Source organism: Sarcophilus harrisii, chromosome 5, assembly GCF_902635505.1.
Source record: "Sarcophilus harrisii chromosome 5, mSarHar1.11, whole genome shotgun sequence".
Classification (NCBI taxonomy): Eukaryota; Metazoa; Chordata; class Mammalia; order Dasyuromorphia; family Dasyuridae; genus Sarcophilus; species Sarcophilus harrisii.
In genome coordinates, this window is record NC_045430.1 from 157,136,410 (window position 1) to 157,159,196 (window position 22,787).

Sequence of the window (22,787 nt, forward strand, 5' to 3'; positions counted from 1 at the left end):
TGCTCAAGGTCACACAGCTTATTTCAGAGACAAGACTTGAAAGTAAATCTTCCTAACTGACAAGTCCTCTGTTTAATAAGTTAAGCTGCTTCTTAATATATATTATGAGCATATTACACATCCCCAGAAAAAATTACAGATATCCTCTGAGTTACTGCCATAGCCCCCATTTTTTGAGTATGAGTCAGATTCCTACTCTGTCCTTATCTAAAGATTCTCCATCACTTTCAAGCCAAAAGAAAATCTGAAATTCAAAATCACTTCACCCCATGCTTATAGTAAACCCTGTTTATTTTCCCATCATAAGTAATAAGGGTTTGAAAAATCACCCCAACAAAGCAGTGGAGTTATTCTTCTTATATTCATAAGAGATGAAGAATATTATACTTTCACTCACAGTGCTGATCCATCCTGCTCTTCATTTTTCCACTCACTCTCATTTTCCCTTTTCCTAATGAGGTCTGCTGGCCTAGGTAATATAACTGAGGCAAAGGCCTCATCCTTTTCTGAGCAGTTTCCTCTCTTGGTAAATATCCAGAGAGCATTGCTCAGGAAAATTAGTCCCAGTCTTTTCCTCAGAAATAGCTCTACTCTCAGGAAAATGATGGTCAAAATCATATAACCCAATTTAACTCGCTATCAATTCACTGCATCACTAGAAAAGGAGCAAGGAAAGTTGAGAGGAGTTAATAGGCATAAAATAATAGGGGAGAAAGCAAGAAAAATGAGTATGAAAAATCATTGTCCACTAGTTTATCTTTGGAAACATAACTACCAATTAGCATTGTGCCTTAATTATGGTGCTAAAGTTGCAAAACTGGATAAGAAAGCTATCTATGCATACAAATAGGAAAACCAGAACTTGTGATCTAAACATGGAGAATTCCTTCCCACCAATAGCATTTCAGTATTTTACTCTTATAAGGAAGTTTTTTAGGTATTAGCTAGAATTTTATTCAAACCAACAACACCTAAGAATACAAGAAAGATAATGATATGTATGTATGCTTTAAAGGCTACAAAGTACTTTACAAATATTATCTCATTTTATACTCAGCACAATTCTAGGAAGTAGGTGCCATTATTATAAACATTTTACTGTGGAGGAAAGTGAAGGCAACACAGGAAAAGTGACTGGCCCAGGATTATCCTGCTAGTAAGTGTCTGAGGTGGTGTTTGAACCCAATTTTTCTCCAGGTTCAGCATTCTATTCACTATACCCTCAAGAGGCTAAAGATATCAAAACTTGGGATTTCAGAGAAACAGATGGGAGATGATCGCTCAAGCTCTTTCTAATTAGGAATCCTGGGTCTCTAAGAAAAGAATTCTAAACCTTTTTTTTTTTGTCATGGATTCCTTTGACAATCTGGTGAAGCTTGTGGACTCCTTCAAAGAATAATGTTTTTAAATGCACAAAATAAATTACATAAGACCACAAAGGAAAGCAAAGATTAATGAAACCATTAGACTAGTTGGGGATCTGTGGCTCTCTGTTTAAGAATCCCTATGATATGATATTTCTAGATTTCTGGGGAATTTACTACAAAAATGCCTTCTACAATCCAGCTACTGAGAAATTTCCAAGATTTGTCATGGAGATTTTCATAAATTTGAATGATAACAATAATGGTTATAAGATGATAAATTAATAGCTAAAAGAGGCCATCTAAGTTGAATACTTTCACTGGATAAATAAGGAACCTGAGCTCCAAGATTTTTATCTGACTTATCTGAGTTTAGATAGGTATTATAAGCATCAGAAGTGGAATGTAAACTCAGATCTTCTAATAGATATCTAAGGTTGGGAGACCTAAATTGCAAAGACTACTTTTTACTTGATGAAAATCAGTCCTAATATCTTACAAAAATTATTTCAGTATAAAAAGAAAAGGTAAACTCAAGTAGAAATCAAAACAAGTGCCATAGAGGCTTACCTCTTAGTAGTCACATTATTTTACCTTCAAATCTTAATGCTATTTGATTAGTAGAAAACACTTAATGGGAGTTTACATCTCATAATTGTTTACTTACTGAGCTATTTTTCTTGATGAGACAAAATATGTTGCTAAGAATTCGGGCACACATGATGAGGTCCTTTTGCTCTTGCAAATGCATGTGAAGGTGATGCAAAACAACAGGCAGAAGTATATATCTAGAATCTAAAAAGGAAAAAGTTATTAGTGTCACTTATTCCAGAAGTCCCACTAGAAAACTTATTACATTTCCTTTTTTTTTCCTTCAATAGTATTTTATTTTTTCCAAATACACATAGTTTTCAATATTCATTTTTGTAACATTTTATATTCCAAAATTTTCTCTCTCTCCCCCTTACTTCCCCCTTCCACAAGATAGCAATCAAACTGATATAGGTTAAACACTACATTTTCCTTGTAGGTTAAATACTATATTTTCCTTAAACAATTTTAAATTAGCTCCTGGAATAGGTACCTCTGAATACTTCAACATAAATATTTTAAAATATTTTAGTATTTACTTATGTATTTTTTAATCATTTGCAAATGGACAAATGACTATATTCGGTGCTTTTAAGACTCTTAGTTTGAAGATCTGTTATGTTTTTCTAGTCCAACATGGTCTCTTCAGACAGAATACAGATAAATTTATGGTACCTGTTGGCAAGGATACTAACCCATAGAAAGCTCTAGCTCCATTTCTTTTACTTGCTATTTTTTAAGTGCTCTCATTTGAGCAACATAGAATGATAAAACATAGAATTATATAGAATGATAAAACTCATTGGAAGCTTTCAATCTAGTTTTCACAAGTTATTTGGTTTATAAAAATTTCATTTGACCTGCACACTTAATCCCAAACTCAGTAACATATATCCTCCCATTTCTAACTAGTACTTCTGCCTCTTTATCTATATCAAAAGACTGAAACAAAATCAAATAAAAATGTAATTCTCTGCATTAAACAAGCATTGTTATTCCACTAATCCAATTGGATTCTGTGCGGAAATCAAGCACAAATGTAATGTTTGGAAATTTTCCTTAAGATACCAACTCAAGAGAACTACTTCAGGTCTACTACCTAAGAGTAACATTTAGAAATCTACTATACTTAACTTTAAGAAAACCTAAAGAGTACTCAGACTTAGAGAATAAAAAGGAAGGTGGTTATTTATTACAGAATAATCTATTGTTTTATGACGTGACAGACTGCAGGAGTCTTTTAAAAGGTGAATTTTCATGATAAATTTAAATATTTATCTAGAAACCAGAAGTTATTTGAAAGAGAAGCAAAAACTCAACGTGTTTGGGGTTACTGACAACTGCAATTCAGTCAGACAGGAAGAAAAATCACCTCTGCAATTGTTATTGTGTATTAATAATAATGAAGTTGATAACCAGAATATTATACATTCACATAGCCCTTAGGGCTTATAAAAGACTTTCTCCACAGCAACCCTGAGTAGAAGGTTGTACAATATTATTATATTCATTTTATAGATAAAAACAATGAAGCCCAGAGGTTAAATCATTTAACCATGGTCACAGGGATTGATAAATTTTTTTCTTTCCACTATGCAACAGATATGAGCTATAAAAAAATGTAATTTACATTCTAAGAACATATCCATAGCAGATATAAGTCAAAAAGTAAATAAAATTTATTTGTGTAGAATAGGTAAAACATATGAGTATATTGTCTATAAATTAGCGGCTAGGTCCCTTCAAGGCAGGGACTCGTATTTTATTTTTTTGATATTCTTAGTATCTAGCACAGAGCCCAGTGCATAGAAAAAACTTAATAATGCTTGTTTGTTTACTAATACTACTATTAACAGTTACATAATGGTTTTAAACTTTGAATACTGTCATTTTATTTTTTAAAAGGTCTCTACATAAGTTTTCCCAAGAATCAGATAATATACTATTCAGAAATTACTTAAGCAATCCAATAACAAAATATGGAAGATTTCTTACAGAAAACGTTTCTTAAATAACTATATAACATAATAGCACATGGGCTATAATTGCTGATAAGAATTTAAAACCTCTTTAGTCAACAAGAGCCAATAGACTACTGAATAAATGCAAATGACAAATGGAACTCTAGCAACTGATAAGCTGAGGGATGTCATGCCTGTGGTAACCTTTAAAAAGCAAGAATTGAATAATTCACTCCTTATTGCTTTTCTTGTGCCTCTTGGAAAGTATTGTAGAGTGAGGCAGGGATCTAGCTCCCCTAAATTCCACAGGTAATAGTAGCAGATACACAAAAGAGTAGAGGGGCTACAGCTGCAGAATAGAGTAAAGGAGTCAAGACTGACATACCTTAAAATACAGACAGACAGGGGATCTAGATGGCACAATGGATAGAATGCAGTCAGAAGTCTCATCTCCCCAAGTTCAAATCCAGCCTCAGACACTTACTAGCTATATGACCCAAGGCAAATCACTTAACCCTATTTGCCTCAGTTTCTTCATCTGTAAAATGAGCTAGAGAAGGAAATCGCAAACTAAAAAAGAACCCCAAGTGGAGTCACAATGACTCAGTTAATATATGACTGCAAATGGCACAACAGCAGCAAAGGAAGAGAAGCTGTTATTGATCCCTATAGTATGGGTTTTATTTCTTTCCTGAAGAGTAAATATCCCAAGTCAAAATTACAAAGCAGTAATTTTGTAAGGCCAAGATTTCTTTCTCCTGTGGCTGAAGGCAAAAGGAGGCAGGCAACTACTAAGTGTTTGGGGGCAAATTGGAACTCGGTCTTCCTGCTACTGAGCTGCTTAGCTGCCTTCCATGCAAGAATTAGGAAACTATATGTGTGCTTCTCTATTGTTGGAATCAATGGGCACACACTCCCCCTCCTCCCAATCAATAATAATAGATATATTTATGAAAGAATGGACCCTTGGTTTATCAGAAAGATACTGTGTTTTTTATTATGCCATTTTAGTAAATACTTTTGCTTTGAGCTAACTGAATCTGGTTGCTTAAAGATAGGTATATATTGTTATGTTCTCAGCAGTTATAATTTTAGGAGTACATACCCAAAGGTGACCTAGAACCTGTTAGTTCTTTGTTTGTTTGGGGGGTTTCTGGTGGGGATGGGAATAGGCGGGGGTGGAGAACATGTTCTATAAATGAGAATTGGGGAATAACTGAAGAGGAATATCATAGATGAATTATCTCATTTGAGTCTTCTACCACTTTTGTAAAATACTAAAGGTATAATATTATAGATTAGATAACTGAAGCTCAAGAAGATTAAGTTAAATAGCTACTGAAAATCAAAAGTGGAATCTGAGCCCAGACTCCAATTTCATTACTACATCTACTATATCATGCAGGCTCCTGTCTTTTCATCACTACATATGGTGTCAACCAATGCAAATTATCAAATTAATGTGCATAGGTATTACCATGATCACGAGCCTGTCATTAGTTATTCTGTCTTCATTTCCCAGTCTTTCTGAAGGCCAAATTAGCTGACTGGTTGAAATGCTAATTCTTGCCTTTAAAATTTAAAAAAATTTGCAAACTGACCAAGCAAGGAAAATGCAATTTAAGCAAAACAATTTTTTTTTTCAAACGCAGATTGGTGGAAGTTAAAGGCTAAAACAAGAAAAAAGTTTGCTTGGAAGGTTCAAAGCATGATCACTCAATCTCATATTCATCTACTCTGCTGCCCCTTAGTCAAGGGAATCACATTGACTACAGTATGAAAAGCATGAATTTTAAAAGTTTATCCCCTAAGTGACTCTAAACACAGAGACAAGCTGATCTTTGCTTCCTCCAAGAACAGGACTCTGGCCAGGGATCCTATAAATCAGCATTTTGGCATGAGTAGGAATGATACTAAACTGAGTCGTGTGATCAGATCCATATGGCCACTACAGCTCATCCTCACCAGAAAGGGCATATAAATAAATTGGATGCCAGCAAGACACCTCAGCAGCTGAGACATGGCAATCTCACATGGAGATGATTAGAAACAAGATGGGCAGAATGTTCTGCTGAAGTAGATAGAACTCAAGAAGAAAGGCCAAGTAAACACAGAGAAAGAACTTTTTCCTGACTGAGACAACCTACGAATAGATTAGAGAAAGCCATGATTAACATCAAATCTTTATGAGAAGTTAAAAAAGCTAAGGAAAAGATCAACAAACTTCAGGGGTACTCTGTTTAGAAAATGGGCTACCAATTCTTTTTTCCAATTATGTTATCTACATGGGAATTCCCATTACAGGGGAAAAGATAGCAATATAAAGTGGGACATAATAGATGGCCTGTGGAATCCGTCTTCCTACCTACTTTATACAGGATGGGCAGCATACAGTCAATCCTCAAAGGATAATTCTGAGAAAACCCTCATCTGTTTACATAAATTCTGCCAAAATGCCCCTAAACTGTGGGTTGGGAGTCTATTGTCTTCCCATTTGAAGACGGCTAAGGTAGGTCATGATAAAGAGGCCCATTATTGCATGATGGTCAAAAATGTTTTCCTCCCGATCTGGTTGTACCACTTCACAAGTCGACTGTGAAAACAACTGTTGAAGATGGGTGAACAAATTGTGGTACATGAATACAATGGATTATTTACTGTACTAAAAGAAAAGAAGATTATGACAAATTCAGTAAAGTTTGAGAGGTTTATGAATTGAAGCAAACCAGAAGATAATTAACCCAATAATGTAAAGGAAAACACCACTGAAAGAGAGGCAAGAACCAGTCTTAGCCCCAAAAGACTTGTGAAACATAGCCCTCTCCTCTCATTGACGAGATGGAAAGACTGATGAGCTTGAAATGAAGTATACATTGGAACCCATAGTTAATATTAGTTTGTTTTGCTTAATTATAATCTTTGTTACATGGGGAGATTCTATTGAGAAATGACAACAATATTTTTAAAAACATCAATAAAATGTTTTTTTAAAAATAAACAATGAACAACCAAGGATTTTTCAGATCACAAGGTCATTCAAAAATAGAGTTTTTGTCATGTACTACATATGCAATGGTAGACTTAGCCAAAACATATATAATCACAGGGACTGTGAGAGAAATATTCTAAGAGTGAGAAATCATCAAAAGAATAACAGTATCAACTCTTATCTTATGGAGGAAAAATACTTTCAAAGTTCTTACACAGACATTATCATTATAGAAAGGGTTTTCACACATGTCAAACATGAAAAAAACTTTAGAGATCATTTAAGCCAATCTCCTCACTTTGGAATTGGGGAAACTGAGACCTTCAGAGGTAGTGACTTTGTTGAAGGCATGAAATTATTAAGCCTCATATGATTCTCACAACAATCCTATTATGAGCTCCAATATAATTTTCATTTTACAGTTGAAGAAGCAAGTTTATAAAGGCTCCTGATTAAGTTTATACAGTTTGTAAATAGCAGAACAGGAGCTAAAACCCAACACCAGGAGTTCAATGTTCTCACTCTACCAGTGGTATCAAACTCAAATAGGAAAAGGATCTCAGTTACATATTGACTCAGAAAACCACAAATAAACATAAGATATGTTCTATTGTGCTTAGTTGACTATTTCCTTGGAAGTTTTGTTTAACACCTGGGAATGAATTTCACACTTCTGCACTATATACCATACTGCTAGAAAGAGGAGTATTCTTTTCTCATCTCTGCCCAATAGGCTTACACTCTTATATTGAATATTATTTTTACAAATTTGATAAATAAGGTCAGAAATTTATTTTCAGGGTGACACAAAGTTTGTGAATTATTATTTCAAAAGGAATTATTATTTTAGCAGTTGAGATAAGCCTTCTCCTGATAATGATCATTATTTCTTCACTCATAAGTAAACGGCCTATATCAGTTACCTTTTTTCAAAATTATTCATCCCATGGTAGCCACTTTCTAGGAATGGGCTTTTTCTACTGTAGCAAGGCTGGTCCTTAGAGAACAGTCTGTCACTGGGTTGAGATTTGAAGCCTTTTCAGCTTGCTAGGATCTGCTAGGATCTGCCAGGATTTGTTTTCTGCTGGCATATCCTTCTAGAACCTCCCTCCCAACTTCTTCCTCTTCTCCTTTCCCCTCTCTCTTTCTCCCTCTATCTGTCCCTTCCTCCCCTCTACAACCAGTTCACAGGATGAAGAACCTTAATAAGAAATAAATGAACCTATTTATGAAGAAGTAAAGTACTGACACTTATTCACTGTGATTTTATAGCTTCTATGAGCAGACTCAGAAATGCATGGAGAAATGCATGGGATATTCTACTTTGTTTTGGCCTTATTTTGTCTTCCCTAAGGAAAAAAAAATGAATATAATTTGGAGCATACACATGACTAGCTATTTCAGTTTAGGCAAGAGAGTTAACATATGAGTTTGACAACACTTTCACTATTATGTGGGAAAATTCTTAAAATAATCCAGGAACTTGGACTGAAGATAAGTTTTTGGTAAATGCTTTCAAGATTCTACCTAGTTGAAGATAATACAGCAGCCCTGAAACAATTTTCCTAATCTGGCAGAGCCCAATCAGACAGAAGTTGGTATGATATGAAGTGGATTGATGATAAGGAGAAAGTATGCAGATGAAATAATAGGGGTTTGCAAGTTAATTTATATATTATAATATATAATATTATATTATATATTAATTGCTTTTAGTTAAAGCTTATTTTCTGACCAATGGAAAATGTGCATTCTTTAAGATGCATATATTTGCATATACATAATGATACACACACACACACATATATATATACATTTGTGTGTATATATATATATATATATATGTCTACATTCTAAATTATCTTTTGTCTTTAATATCACCTTTGTTTTTAAATACATTTTTTTCCATTTTGCCAGCAATCCTTTCAAAGAAAAGTTAAAAAGAATGATAAAAAAAAAATCACTCATGCTTGACAATATGTGCAATATTCCCTAAGCATCCCTACCCTGCCCCCTCACTGCAGTAAAGAGCAAAAGTTAGATTTTCACCACTTTTGTGTAAGACTAATCCTGATCACTACAATTACACAGCATTCTCTCTATACTTTCTTATATTTTATGGCCAACATGGAAAAATGTTTGTCAATATACACTTTAAAGCATAATTATCATTGTTATATTCAACACAATACACATTGTTACATAAGATTATTCCTAGCTGTTATGCTCAGCAAAATTCAGGAAGCAGCTGGAGTATATCTGGCATGGACTGCTTTAAGGCTTATCAGCTTCTTTAGCTCACATCTGGTTAGCAGCAAAGTTTTAAACCAGATCAGTTTTGGAAGTGCAAATGAAACTCTATAGCTCTTACTGCAATAAAAATCAATATAAATTGCACCTTAACTACAGTTCTCAGGAAGAAAAGCTATTAAGCACCCTTGAAATGCAGTAAGCCTTTATTTTCAAAGCTGTTGCCAGAATAATAGATACCACCCACCAAAGATCCTTCTGGCATGTTATGGCATAGAACCAGGGGAGCCCATTAATTTATGGGAAGTAACTCTGAAATGTACTTTCAACATAACCTTTAGAGAAATTTACTGCAGTCTCAAAGAAAGCAACATAACCTGGTAGTAAGGATTGGTAGCTTTATTGGCTCAAAACAATAAAACCCTTTTTATACTTTTTTAGGAATTTTTTTCCCACTGGGAGGATTAAAAAAACCCAATAGGACCTTTTAGGCTTTAGAATTTATTATTATTTTTTTTTTTTAGTGCAAGCTTCTTATCAATAACATATGTTTAGTATGTATAGTGAATCCTTATGTCTACTTTTCTGTGTATTAGCTTGATCAGTCATTCAATTATCCAAAAGTTGAACAGACACATAGGACTTTTACTTAAGAAAATAGCTTAGTTGTACCTGTAGATAGTTAAGTAATCACCAAGCATCAAGCAGTGCAAAGCAAAACAGAAATAAATGTGAGGATCGTAGTTCAAACAGATTGATCTTGTAGAGGTTGTGAGTCTAATATCTGTCTCCTTGCTATTTCAAGCATCATTGCCCTGTTTCGGGCCCTTATCCTTTCTTGGCTGGGTTATCATAACCTCCTCCTTGATCATCTCTCTGCCCACACTACTAACCAATCTCTTTCAATATTTTCTTGATTGCTATTACCAAAGCTTTCAAGTCACCAGGCTGAACCTGGCAATTTCCTTAAAGCCTGTAAATGCTGAGATTAACTTCAAGATTTAAAACATTAAGTTTTGCAGCCCTTTATCTGGGTGCCTAAGGCTTTTCTGGCTTTCTCTAATGCCCAGTTATCCTCTGGGTTTATCTCAAAGGAGAGAGATAAAATTTCCAGAAATTCTTAAACCATCTACAAATATCTACCTATTTATTTTGTAGTGTAGGAGTGACAGGGGAAATGATTGGAAATTTGGACAAAAATCAAAATCTAGACAATGATCTATGGACCTGCTTTGTGGACCTGAATTTAACAAGATACAAATGAAATGAATGAGATGAACAACAACAAAAAAAGCAACCTTAAAAAAAAGCAATGATTAAACGTGAATGACAATTCTATAGTGTCTTGTTAAAGCTTCATACTACAATGCCTCTTTAAAATCTAATTATCAAACTGTCGATGTAAGATATAGCTGACAGGAGCTAAGCTATAATTTAATTAATTTATAACAGATTTTGCTTAGAAATAACACTGAAAATACTGAGTGAGTAAAGAATTTGTCAGTGGTTGTCTAGTATTGTGCAAGGAAGAAAGAAAATAGAGCTGGTAGACATTTGCATTATTATATTATAAAAAGAAGCAGTGAAGTTATGCTGAAAATTTGGACTTCCTTATTATTATTATTCCTAATGTAAACTTGGGAAAATTGTTTTAATTTTAGGCCTTGGTTTTTTCATTTGTAACATGAGGAGGTTGGATGTATTTCTATAGTGCTTTCAGATTTATAGCATTTAATAAATATTATGTCATTTATCATCAAAACCACATTGGGGAATAAGTATTATGATTGTTATTTCTATCATTTTACTGAGACGTAGAAGTAAAGTGACTTAATTTAGTAAGAGAATGAGGCTGGTTTTGAACTCTAGTCTTAACTCCAGACCCAGAACTCTAACCATTCCTATATAATGGCATCTAATTGTAGAGTATAGGAATTAATTTGTTTCTACAGTGGCCAGGGTAAAATAACCCACAAGACTATCTAACTCCTTTGTTTTAATTACCTATTCACCAGGCAATTACACTCAGAGGTAAAAAAGAGACCTTTGAAATCATCTGACCCAATCCCTACTTGTAACACAAATCCCCATTACAGTCACTCAGCTTCTATTTGAAGACTTCCATGAGAGGAAATTCACTCCCTCCCAATGCAGCCTGTTAAATTTTTGGACAATTTTAATATTTATGAAATTTGTTACTATCATCATCATTCTATAATGTATGTATGTATGTTGTATGTATGTATATAATTTCATTGGTGTGGGAAGTTCTAATGTGGAAACTATCAACACAGATCAGTAATTTCTGTGACACTTAAGAGTCTTGGAGAGAAACTTAGAGGTCACTAAGATGTTAAGTGAATTGTCCATAATTCTTACATCCCATACATCTTAGAGGCAGGACATGAACCCAGGTTTTCTTGATTCCAACCTTAATCCACTAGTCATTCAACTACTTCTTTCCTATTTATTTTGAGATAAATTTTGACTCTCTATAACTTTTTTACACATTAGTTCTGTTTTTCCCTGTAGATGTTAAGCAGAATAAATCTAATCCCTCTTCCATATAATAATATGGAGAATACTACTTTCCTTCACAATTAAGATGGCTTAATATCATATTACCATTTACTGGGGGGAGTGGTTCATCTCATACTGTTTGACTATTTTTCATTTATAAGTAACTAATATTACTAACTGTTGTATGTACTGCTACATAGCAGTCCATATGCCAGACACTATGATAAGTACAGGGGATAAGACCCCCCCCCCAAAAAAAAAAAGACAATTCCTACTCTCAAAAAATTTACATTTTCCCCCAAATAATAAATGGCCAAAGGATATAATTAGACAATGCTCAGATGAAGAAATTGAAGCCATTTCTAACCATATAAAAAATGCTCCAAATCACTATTGATTAGAAAAATACAAATTTAAACAATTCTGAAGTACCACTTCATATCTCTCAGACTGGCTAAATTGTTAAGGAAAGATAATAACAAATATTGGAGGGAATATGGGAAAACTAGGACACCAATGTACTGTTGGTGGAATTGTAAATGATTTAACCATTACAGAGAATAATTTGAAACTATTCCCAAAGGGCTATAAAACTATGCATACCTTTTGATCCAGCAAAGTTCCTAAAGAGTTTCTAAAAGAGAAAAAAGGAGCCACACATGCAAAAATGTTTGCAGCAGCTCTTTTTGTAGTGGCAAGAAACTGGAAATTGAGTGGATGCCCATCAGTTGGGGAATGGCTGAATAAATGATGGTTTGTGAAAATAATGAAATATTATTGTTCAATAAAAAATGATGAGCAGGCTGATTTCAGAAAAATCTGAAAAGACTTGCATAAACTGATGCCAAATGAATTGAATAGGATCAAGACAACATTGGAAACAGTAATAACAAGATTATGTGATGATCAATTATGATGGACTGGGCCCTTACAATGTGGGGATTCAAGGCAATTCCAATAGACTTAGGAATGGCAATGGAAAATGCCATCCAGATAGATAACTATGGAGACTGAATATGAATCAAAGCATAATATTTTCACCTTTTGTTTGTGTGTTTGTTTCTCACAGTCTTTTCCTTTTTGGTCTGATTTTTCTTGTACAACATGACAAATATGGAAATATGCTTAAAAGAATTGCACATATTTAATCTGTATCAGATTGCTTGCTGCCTTGGGGAAGTAAGAGGTAAGGAAGGGAGGGAGAAAAATTTGGAATACAAAGTCTTACAAAAATGAAGATTGAAAACTATCTTATATGTATTTGGGAAAATAAAATACTATTGAAAAATTTTTATAAATATGTAACAAGATAAAAAAATTATTGTAGGTACATGTACATGTAGATATACTTTTACATATGTATATTTTTGTAAAGTTGTGTTTAAATATGTACATTTTATTAGAAACTTTAAATTACACTAAGACTTTTGGAACACCAGCTGGAAAGTGGTATTTGAGCTGCATCTTAAAGAAAGTGTGGGATTCTAATAACTAAAGGTGAAAAATAAATATATTTTAGGCATGGGCAATATCACCAAGGCTGAAAAAGAAGCACAATGTATAAAGATCAAAGAAAAGGCCAGTTTAGTTGGATTGTAAAGTATTAATGTTTCCCACATTCTGAACTCATATAGTTGATTTTTCCCCCCAAGTTTGCAGCTCTCTGGAAATCCATGACTCCAAGAGCAGAAGCATGATGGAGATCATTTAAATGAGGAAAAAGAGACCTAAAAGATATTTTTTATGAGTTTATTAGAGTGTTGGGCCAGATGGAAGAGATGAATCATATCTTCCTAATACAAATTATAAAACTGTCCTAAAAGGACATCTGAAGCCATATACATGTGTTCCTAGATGTTTTTTCTTTTATTTTAACCTGAGAAAGACTAGGTCTGTTGCCCACAATTCTGGTTCTCCTCTGTTATACATGTTGCATTATCTACTTTTGGTATATATATATATATATATATATATATATATATATATATGTAGTCTTTGGTCAAATTTGCTCTTAATCAGCTCCAATCTCCTGCCAAGAACATTCTTCTTAGCTTTCCTAAAATCCATTTTTTTTTTACTCTAGCTAGGAACTCAATTCATCATTATAGTGTAACAAATTATTGTTCCACAAAGCTAAATCCTGCTCTTGATACCATCTCTGTAGCCAGCCATTCACTTTCTTTTCTCTTTTAAGATGATGACAAACTTTAAATTGATTTAGAGAGGAAAACTTCACCTAATGACTCTCAGTGTTTCAATTTCCTACCCCAAATTTCAAAGAGAAACAGATATATTTCAAATTCCTTTCCCTTCCCTCCCAGCTATAATATCTGTATACCCTTCAAATGGCATCCATTAAACACCTACCATATGCCAGGTACTGAAGACACAAATATCAAATAACTCCTGTCCTTCAAGAAGGACCTGACATTCTTCTGCTCTCACATGAATCAGAAGAAGTGGACAATGGTTTGTGCACTATAATCTGGATATGTTGGTTGAGACATCTCTGATGCTCCCCTACCTTGTATAAGATGGAGTTTAAGGTAAGTGAGACAACCATAGTATTCCTAGCAAAAGTCTGCTTTGATTGATAGTGGATTTGGCCAGCTACTAAGTGACTAAGAATTAGCACGATGGGGAGTGAGAGTGAGATGAAGACTCCCTGAGAGTGAGAAAAGTTAAGCATTCAGCCAAAAAGGAGGGAGTCTATTCAGCTAAGTTCAGTTAAGGTGGACAATATGGAAGCCAGAAATGGACCAGGGTATGAGCAAGCGAAGGTAAGTCAAGTAGGCAGAAGGACAAAGAAGAGCATGGGCCAAGGGAAAACTAAAATAAGGCAGGTGGTAGAGGAGGCAGTTACTGAGGAAAATGAATGCTGGTGTCAGGAGTCCTAAGGTGAGAAGAAGCAAGTAGAGTCAGGACAAAAGACTATATCAGAAAGGGTCCTCCACGTTATCAGGTTAATATCCTCTAAGGACCATCAGCTTGAGAAGGAAGAGCTCTTTCAGTCCTAAAGGGAATTCGTCCAATCAGGGTTTGAAGGCAAATGGAGCTGATATCCCATGATTAATTTTTTAAGGTAAGTCTAGGGGTCTGACCCCGAGCTCTATCTATCTATCTATCTATCTATCTATCTATAAATATATAATACATGTTTTGAGGACTGAACGATATGATTTATGAACCTTCCTTATCGCTCGATTTCTATGGTCTTGTTTAACTATTTCAGCTATAAAATAATGTAAAATGGAATCATATTTCTTGTCTTTACAATGGATAGAGAAGAGGATACAGGAAGGAGGGAACTTGGAAGAGGGAAAGGAAAGGTAAGTAAGAAAGGAAAGCAAAAAGAAAAAGAAAATGAGACATGTTTCCTGCTGCCTTCAGAAACCAACCTAATCTGTACCTCCAAATATGTAACCCCTAACCACTATTTCTTCCTTCCTGGAGGTATTATTTGGATTCTTCTTACTTGTTAGGGCCTGTGTACTGAACATAAACTTCATGAGAGAGAGGCCAGCTTCACTCTCCACTGAGAGAAGACTGACTGTATTGCTCCAGTTGATGAGTCTCATCTCTGTTCCAATCTGCCACTTGCAAATTTCTCTGATGGTGGTTCTGAGTCCCAACTGTTTCAATGTAAGCTTTTCTTGCTGACTTTTTCCCTAGATTATTTCTATGTTTTTAAATTAATTTTCTTTTTCCTTGTGAAATTAGAAATCAACAAACACCAACATTTCCATGTATGAAGCATATGAAAGTGGTGATAAAGAATTTATTTAAAAATATAAGTGTAATTGTGAAAGACTTGGTCATTCTGATCCATACATTGATCCACTGTAACTGCAAAGGACTTAAGATGCTAAAGGACTTAAAATGCTGGATGCATCCAGATTGAGAACTGATGGACTCAAAGTACAGATAAAGCTTTTTTTATTTCTTTTATTTGCTTTTTTGAAACATGGCTAATGTGGAAATGTCTTATGCTGGTCTTCTAATGTAAAGAGGGATCATATTTCTTGTCTTTACAATGGATAGAGAAAAGGGTAGAGGAAGGAGGGAACTTAGAAGAGGGAAAGGAAAGGTAAGTAAGAAAAAGAAAGCAAAAAGAAAAAGAAAATGAGACATGTTTCCTGCTGCCTTCAGAAATCAACCTAATCTCTACTAGGTCTCTAGCACAGCATGGTAATCCTTTTATTCATCCCTAATCGATACTCTATTCCATTTCTCACAGATATACTTCAAATCTCTTCTCTCACCATCCTTAGCTCATCAATTACTTTACTGATAAAACAGAGAGACTTAATAATGAACTCCATCTTCCCTTTACAATTTAGCTAGAGGGGTCACAGTTGGCTACTGTCAAATTTAGAGGCAAGAGATCTCAATTCAAATCTAGCCTTCAATACTGGTATATCAGTGCTATGTAAGAATTTTGCTAAACTTGGATTTTCTCTTATTTTTATATTTGTTTAAAATTAAACAAGGTTGAATTATCTTTGGAAAAAAAGTTTTTAAAGTTTATATGTATATGTGTTTGTTTATATATACAGAGAGAGACAGAGTCATGTATATTGCATATGTCAATTTAAAATTAAACAAGGTTGAATCATCTTTGAAAAGAAGTTTTTTTTAAGTATCTACATGTATATATGTGTTTATGTATATGGAGAGAGACAGTCACATACATTACATATAGATGCACATATATATAATACAAAATCCAACAAAGTGGTAATGACTTTGTTCTAATTTATTCCTGTTCCCTATTTTTCTTTTTAAAAAATATCTTGTTGATGCTGCTTTTGCCAGTGAGTCAATTTACTGTGTCCCACTAGCCTACCCTATATTTTCTCCTTTGTAAAACATGGATAACAAAAGAACATACCTCCTAGGACTGGTGTGAGAATCAAATGAGATAATATTTATAAAGCACCTTCTAGCACAGTTCCTGACCTATAATAGGTGACTAATAGTTTATTCCTTTCCTCTAGCCTTCCCACTGCATCCCATCCCCAGAATGAAGCCCTCCTTTGTAACAAATATGTATAGTCCAGGAGTTTAAAAAAAAAAAAAACCACTACTTTGCCCATGTCAGAGAATATATATGTCATTCTGTATCCCTAGTACATTACTAATTTTTCCTACTCTTTTTAAGAACTTTTAATTCTCTCCAGTTAGGATACCAGATTACATTTCAAAATTTAAATGGTAACAACTTCAGGCAGAAATTGTCTGTATCATCAGACAGTAAATTCTCTAAAGATTATGTATAGGTTACCTCTTAGAAAAATCTTGACTGGGGGGGCCTAATGTTCTGTACACAGGAGGTGCTTGTATGTGTGTGTGTGTGTGTATATATGTGGTCTGCAAGTCACTAGAACAAATGTCTTGGTTTAATGTTATTTTGGTCTCAAGAGGAACTATTATAATCTGTTAGTAGAATAGGAAAACATTCCTGGAACTATTTCAGAAATCATCTCTCATATTATCTTTCCTCAAAAGTACTGTTTATATGCTTGTTTAGTCCTGTTTGTCTCCTTGCCAACTTGCTTCGGCCATCCTGTGGATCAAACACGGAATGGTACACAGTCACACACAAAGGATTTAATAGTCACTAGCATCTCATCAGTACCCAGTCTACAAAATAACAAGCAATAGCTCAACTCATGGTCAAGAGATAACACCAATTATTTGTATGACTAATCCAGCCATATGCCACATTTATCAAAATGGTTAAATTGATACCAAAAAACTGCCAGATATCTAGGATCCCAAACATCCTGAACAACAACAGCAAAAATTCCTAGGAAGAAATTTGTTTTCATGGAATTAGCCCCCAAACTCTGATTTTTAGGAAAAAAATGAAACAAAAAAGTCCTTATTCATTTTCTTTTTTTGTATTTTACTGATGTCTTTTATTATACCAGTTTCCTATTCTTTTCCCCATAAGATTTGAAAAAAAATCTTTACTGATTCCATATTTAAGGTTAAAAATAAGGTTTTAAACACAAATCTGCAAGTTTGTCATATAAACCCAGAATAAAGCAATTGTGCTTAGAGTTCATGAAGTCTTCATTAGGATTTATTCTTTTAGGACACAGAAATTTTGCCACTCACGGTTTTAGCATAGATTAAAAAATTTAGCTTTGATGTTCCATATCAATGATCCTTTTATGAACTGGGATTTTCAGAATGTTTTCATAGGTTCCTGCTGACCTGTAAATTCAAGACATGATAAGTATTCTAGAGAGTTTTTTTCACCCAAGAGTGCTATCATCCTACCAGGGTTGGTATATAGCTGGCTTTCCACTGTTTTTCCAATACACTGAAGTTTCACAGCTTGAAGAGAGTCATCCACATGCATGATTGTTGGCAGACTGCCCAGAGTATCATGCACTAAGTTTGCTACCTCACGAACATCAAAGAGTTTCAACAGCTCAGAATACACTGCCGGGAAGGAGCTCAGGAACACAGCCTTAAAAAAATAAAAATAAATGGAAGAGGAAGGGAAAAGAATTAAAATTAACCTCAAATTGCCATGTGAAATGAGTTTCAAAATCTCAGTGTTCTGGTGGATTAGCTTAAGTATTTTTAAATGCGGGGGCAGGGAGTGATTAGAGAAAGTGTAGAGCACCCTAAAAGGAAGAGATAAAATTATCTGTTGTTTATTTATTTATTTATTTTTTTTTTACAAAGTATTTGCTAGAGCATCAAAAGAACTGGGAAATTTGGGAAACTTACCAATAGCTGTAGAATAGTTGGGAAAACAGTATCAGCAGGGGGCAGCACTGGGATATGGGAAAAACATCAATCCACAAGGCAGGGGATCTAATTTCTAGTTTCAGCTCTGCCATTGACTAGAGGTGTGACTTGGGATAAGAAGCAATCCCCTCCACATCTCAACTTTCCTCACTGTGGTTTCAATATTTTGAGAGTCAGCATAGAAAATTAAATGAGAATTTGGGGAGAATTTTGTACAAGACCCAGGATGTCACATGAAGGTCAGCAAATGTTACAGAAAGTTTAGAAATTCATAAAACAGACGCATAGCATTGTATAATATTAACATATTTTTTATTTTTAATATCATTAATAATATAGACTTCTTCACTGCTAGGAGGGGAGGACTAAAAGAGTTTATATGGATTTTCCAGATCTCAGGGTGCCATTCCTCTACACAATGTAGAAGGAAAAACTATACTAACATCTCAATTCCTAGTACTTACTCTGCCTCCCTGAAGAATCAGTTATGAAGAAATGAGATAATACATATGAAAGCACTTAGACCTCCATATAAATGTAAGGCATTATTATACTTCCTTTAAGAGTTAGTGAACTACCTCCCACAAAAATAGTCCAGAAACATAATAAACTTGGGTAACCTATTCAGGTATACTTATTCTTAATACTTAAGCTCTCCAGCATATCATCAGCTTACAATCTACAAGAACTGATTTTAAAGCTAGAAAAAGAGGCAGAGTTCCAACTGTTTCTTCCCTTCAGATTGGAGGATAGGACCCTAAACTCCAGACCTCTGTGCAAGGAGAGAGCTCAGCTCAGAAATGCCTCATTTCTCACCTGGTTGGACTAGTCTGGGACTTTTCCACCACTCCCCTAAACTTGTGTACCTCCTTTTGAAGTTTGCCATCAAGCTGTCTGCCAGTAATTGTAATCTGCCCCCTAGATAGTTAGGCAGTATATAAGTACTATAAGATGCAGTTTGGCCCTTGGCCCATATAAGCTATGGCTGGAGGTCAGGAGATGAAAAAGCAGTTTGGGGTTTCCAGAAAATAAACTATATTGACTCTGGTGAAATTCCTACCACAACAATGATAGAAATAGGCTGGTTCAAGGAGCAGCTAGGTGGCTCAGTGGATAGAACACCAGCCCTGAAGTCAGGAAGACCCAAGTTTGAATGTGAACTCAGACACTTAAGACTTCCTAGCTGTCTGGCCCTGGGCAAGTCACTTAACCCCTTGCCTCAGCAAAAAAAAAAAAAAAAAAAAAAAACAAAAAACAAAACAAAAAACAAAAACAAAAACAAAAAAAAAAACAAAGAGGAGAAGAAGAAAGAAAAAGAAGAAGGAAGGAGGAGGAGAAGGAGGAGTAGAAAGAGGAAGAGGAGGAGAAGGAGGAGGAGGAAAAGAAGAAGAAAGAAAGAAAGAAATAGGCTGTCCAGCTACCAATATTCTTTTAGGCAACTGGAAACAGTGCTAATGCTACTCAATATCTTTTCAATTCAGATAGAAAAAAAAGTTGAAAATAAGCAATCAAGTTCTGCTATTTAGGATTGATGGAATGAAAAAAAAAACCCTATTTTAAATCATGATAGGTACATCTATAAAGCTGAAGCTCATTTAAGTTTCTATGTAAAATAAATTGCAAATACCTTTTCTCCCTATTCAGCAGTTGACAAAAATTACCTGTGACTGAGATAAAGCTCCAGAACCTTTGCTTTCTTGGGAAAGGAAAAATCGTACTGACATAAGGAGCTCTTGAATGCAGCATCGAAATTCTTCTTCATTTTGACCACCAGTGGCAAGAGAAAACAGTCTTCGAGATTGAACTATATACTTAAAAATATATTCCTGTGCCTAAAATTGAAGGAAATAAAAATAAAAAAACTTAGATCAAAAAGAAACTTGGGCATCTTAACAAATGGTACAGCTCTTATTCCGCAAGAGACTGTTCAAAAGTTATTTAAATGAATTAAGGGTGGACATTTATAAACCTTGTTCTAAAATTTAAGACCTAATAGATATTTTGAACCTTGTCATTTCAGAAAGGACTTTCCCCAACACCCTGATGAGATTAAAAAATGTTTCCCAGAAACACTATATATGACTCAGCCTGGCAGAGTGAATGGAATGCTGAATATGGAGTCTGAATTAGTTTGCTGTCTTCTGACATGCACACTTAAGTTCTCTCAGTCATTATTTCTTCATCAATAAAATGGTGATATTTGCAGTACTGACTTCAAAGGGCTGCTCTGAGACTCAAATGAATGGGTATACAAAAAACGCTTTGTAAACTTTAAAGCTCTAAGGAAGTATCAGCTATTGTTATTGGAAAACCCATTTCTTCAATTGAATTTTATTTGGAAATGTGAACATCAAAAGAGGATAACATGAACATTAATCTGGAATATATTTAACAAAGAAAAGTTAACCTCCCATAAATGATTTTGTTTTCATTACATTTTTATTTAATTTAAGATAGGGGCCTTTTGTTCAACACTCCTAAAGTAATTTAGTAATGCTGCACAGTAATTACTTTACAAAATGTTAATGCCCTTTGATCTTACTTTCTAATATTAGACAGCAAGATATAAATAGCAATACTACCTTGTCTTAATTTGGAATATTTTTTTTTTGGATAACCAGATAACTTTTAAGATTATATTTATTTTTTAAAAGGATTTTCCCAATATGCTTCTAAGTAAGAACAAAGATGCAGAATTAATAAGTGAGCTGTGTGAGTTTATATGTAGATATTCTAAGAGACTGACTAATAATCACAGATCTTTTGACCCTCTTTATCTTCATTAATTTATTCTATTTGATGTGAAAATTCTGAGTATAATGATTTCAATATGGTTCCAGAAGAGGATGTGGGTACCATGAGTGAAGAAATAGGATCTTATTATGTTTCTGTATTATATATGAACATCACCACTTTTTAAAATTCTTCCTTCGCACTAATCCAAAATAATCCATATATTCTGGGAAAAGTATGATGAAATAAAAGCTCAAGAAATATTTAAAATTCTTAGCTTGGGCAGAGCCATAATTTTAAAATCCCAAAGTTAAATGACATGAACATGAACTTTATTAATCGCCACCAATCCCTTTCCACAAAGGAGAAAGTTTTGTTTAAGGATTTTGCTAGTAGTGATATATTTACCTTTAGAACTTCCTGGATGTGCTCCTGTCGTTCTGCTTCTGTTATTCTGTCCACATACCATTTAAGAACTTTAATAAGATCTCTAAAAATAGAGGGAAAATATTCAATGCATGTATTTTTTTCTAACTCTCATAATAATTAATAATAAATGTACAAGTCAAATACCCAAATTAAACACCTATTGTGATTGTTGGAAGGCTTCTTTTCTTGTCAGTAATATCATTAATAGATGACTTTGGATAATTACAGGCCTTAATAGATCCTTAATTTTAGATCTGTCATGTTACCAATGAGTAATCACCCCAATTTCCCCTATACAACTCTGCAATGTCATCATTTCTGCTAAAGATACAGAGAAAAAACTCTACCTTAGTTTTTCCCCTCTTCCCCAAAATACAGATTTTCTTTATGACATTAATTTTTTTTATTAAGGCTTTTTATTTACCAAGCATATGCATGGGTAATTTTTCCAACATTGACCCTTGCAAAATCTTTTGTTCCAAATTATCCTCTCCTTCCCCCCCATCCCTCCCCTAGTTGGCAGTTAGTCCAATACATGTTAATATGTTGAAATACATGTTAAATCCAATATATTTATACATATTTATACAGTTATCTTGCTGCACAAGAAAAACCAGATCAAGAAGGAAGAAAAAGAAAAATTGAGAAAGAAAACAAAATGCAAGCAAAAAACAGAGTGAGAATGCTATGTTGTGTTCCACATTCTGTTTCCACATTTCTCTCTCTGCATATACATGGCTCTCTTCATAACTGAACAAGTGGAACTTGTTTGAATCATGTCATTGTTGAAGAGAACCACGTCCATCAGAACTGATCGTCATAAAGTCTTATAGTTACCATATATAATTATCTCCTGGTTCTGCTCATTTCACTTAGCATCAGTTCATGTAGGCCTCTCTAAGCCTCTCTAAAATCATCCTGCTGGTCATTTCTTATATAACAATAATATCCCATAACATTCATATATCAAATTTATTCAGCCATTCTCCAAATGATGGGCATCCATTCAGTTTCCAGTTTCTTGCCACTACAAAGAGGGCTGCCACAAACATTCTTGCACATATGGGTCCCTTTCCCTTTAAGATCTCTTTGGGATATAATCCCAGTAGAAACACTGCTAGAGCAAAAGGTATGCACAGTTTAATAACTTTTTGAGCATAGTTCCAAACTACAGAATGGTTG

At 34.3% G+C, this 22,787-nt stretch overlaps 1 protein-coding gene across 7 annotated transcripts in view; it reads right to left on the bottom strand.

The window, feature by feature from the left end:
• DOCK4 (dedicator of cytokinesis 4) overlaps positions 1-22,787 on the bottom strand; it is a 500,144-nt gene that overhangs the window by 129,441 nt on the left and 347,916 nt on the right. For all 7 annotated transcript variants that reach the window (XM_031938825.1, XM_031938828.1, XM_031938827.1 and 4 more), the window contains exons 21-24: positions 21,585-21,666; positions 20,105-20,275; positions 17,964-18,156; positions 2,032-2,159 (exon numbers count right to left, since the gene is read on the bottom strand). In XM_031938825.1, coding sequence (XP_031794685.1) covers positions 2,032-2,159; positions 17,964-18,156; positions 20,105-20,275; positions 21,585-21,666 — 574 coding nt within the window. The remainder of the gene's footprint in view (positions 1-2,031; positions 2,160-17,963; positions 18,157-20,104; positions 20,276-21,584; positions 21,667-22,787) is intronic.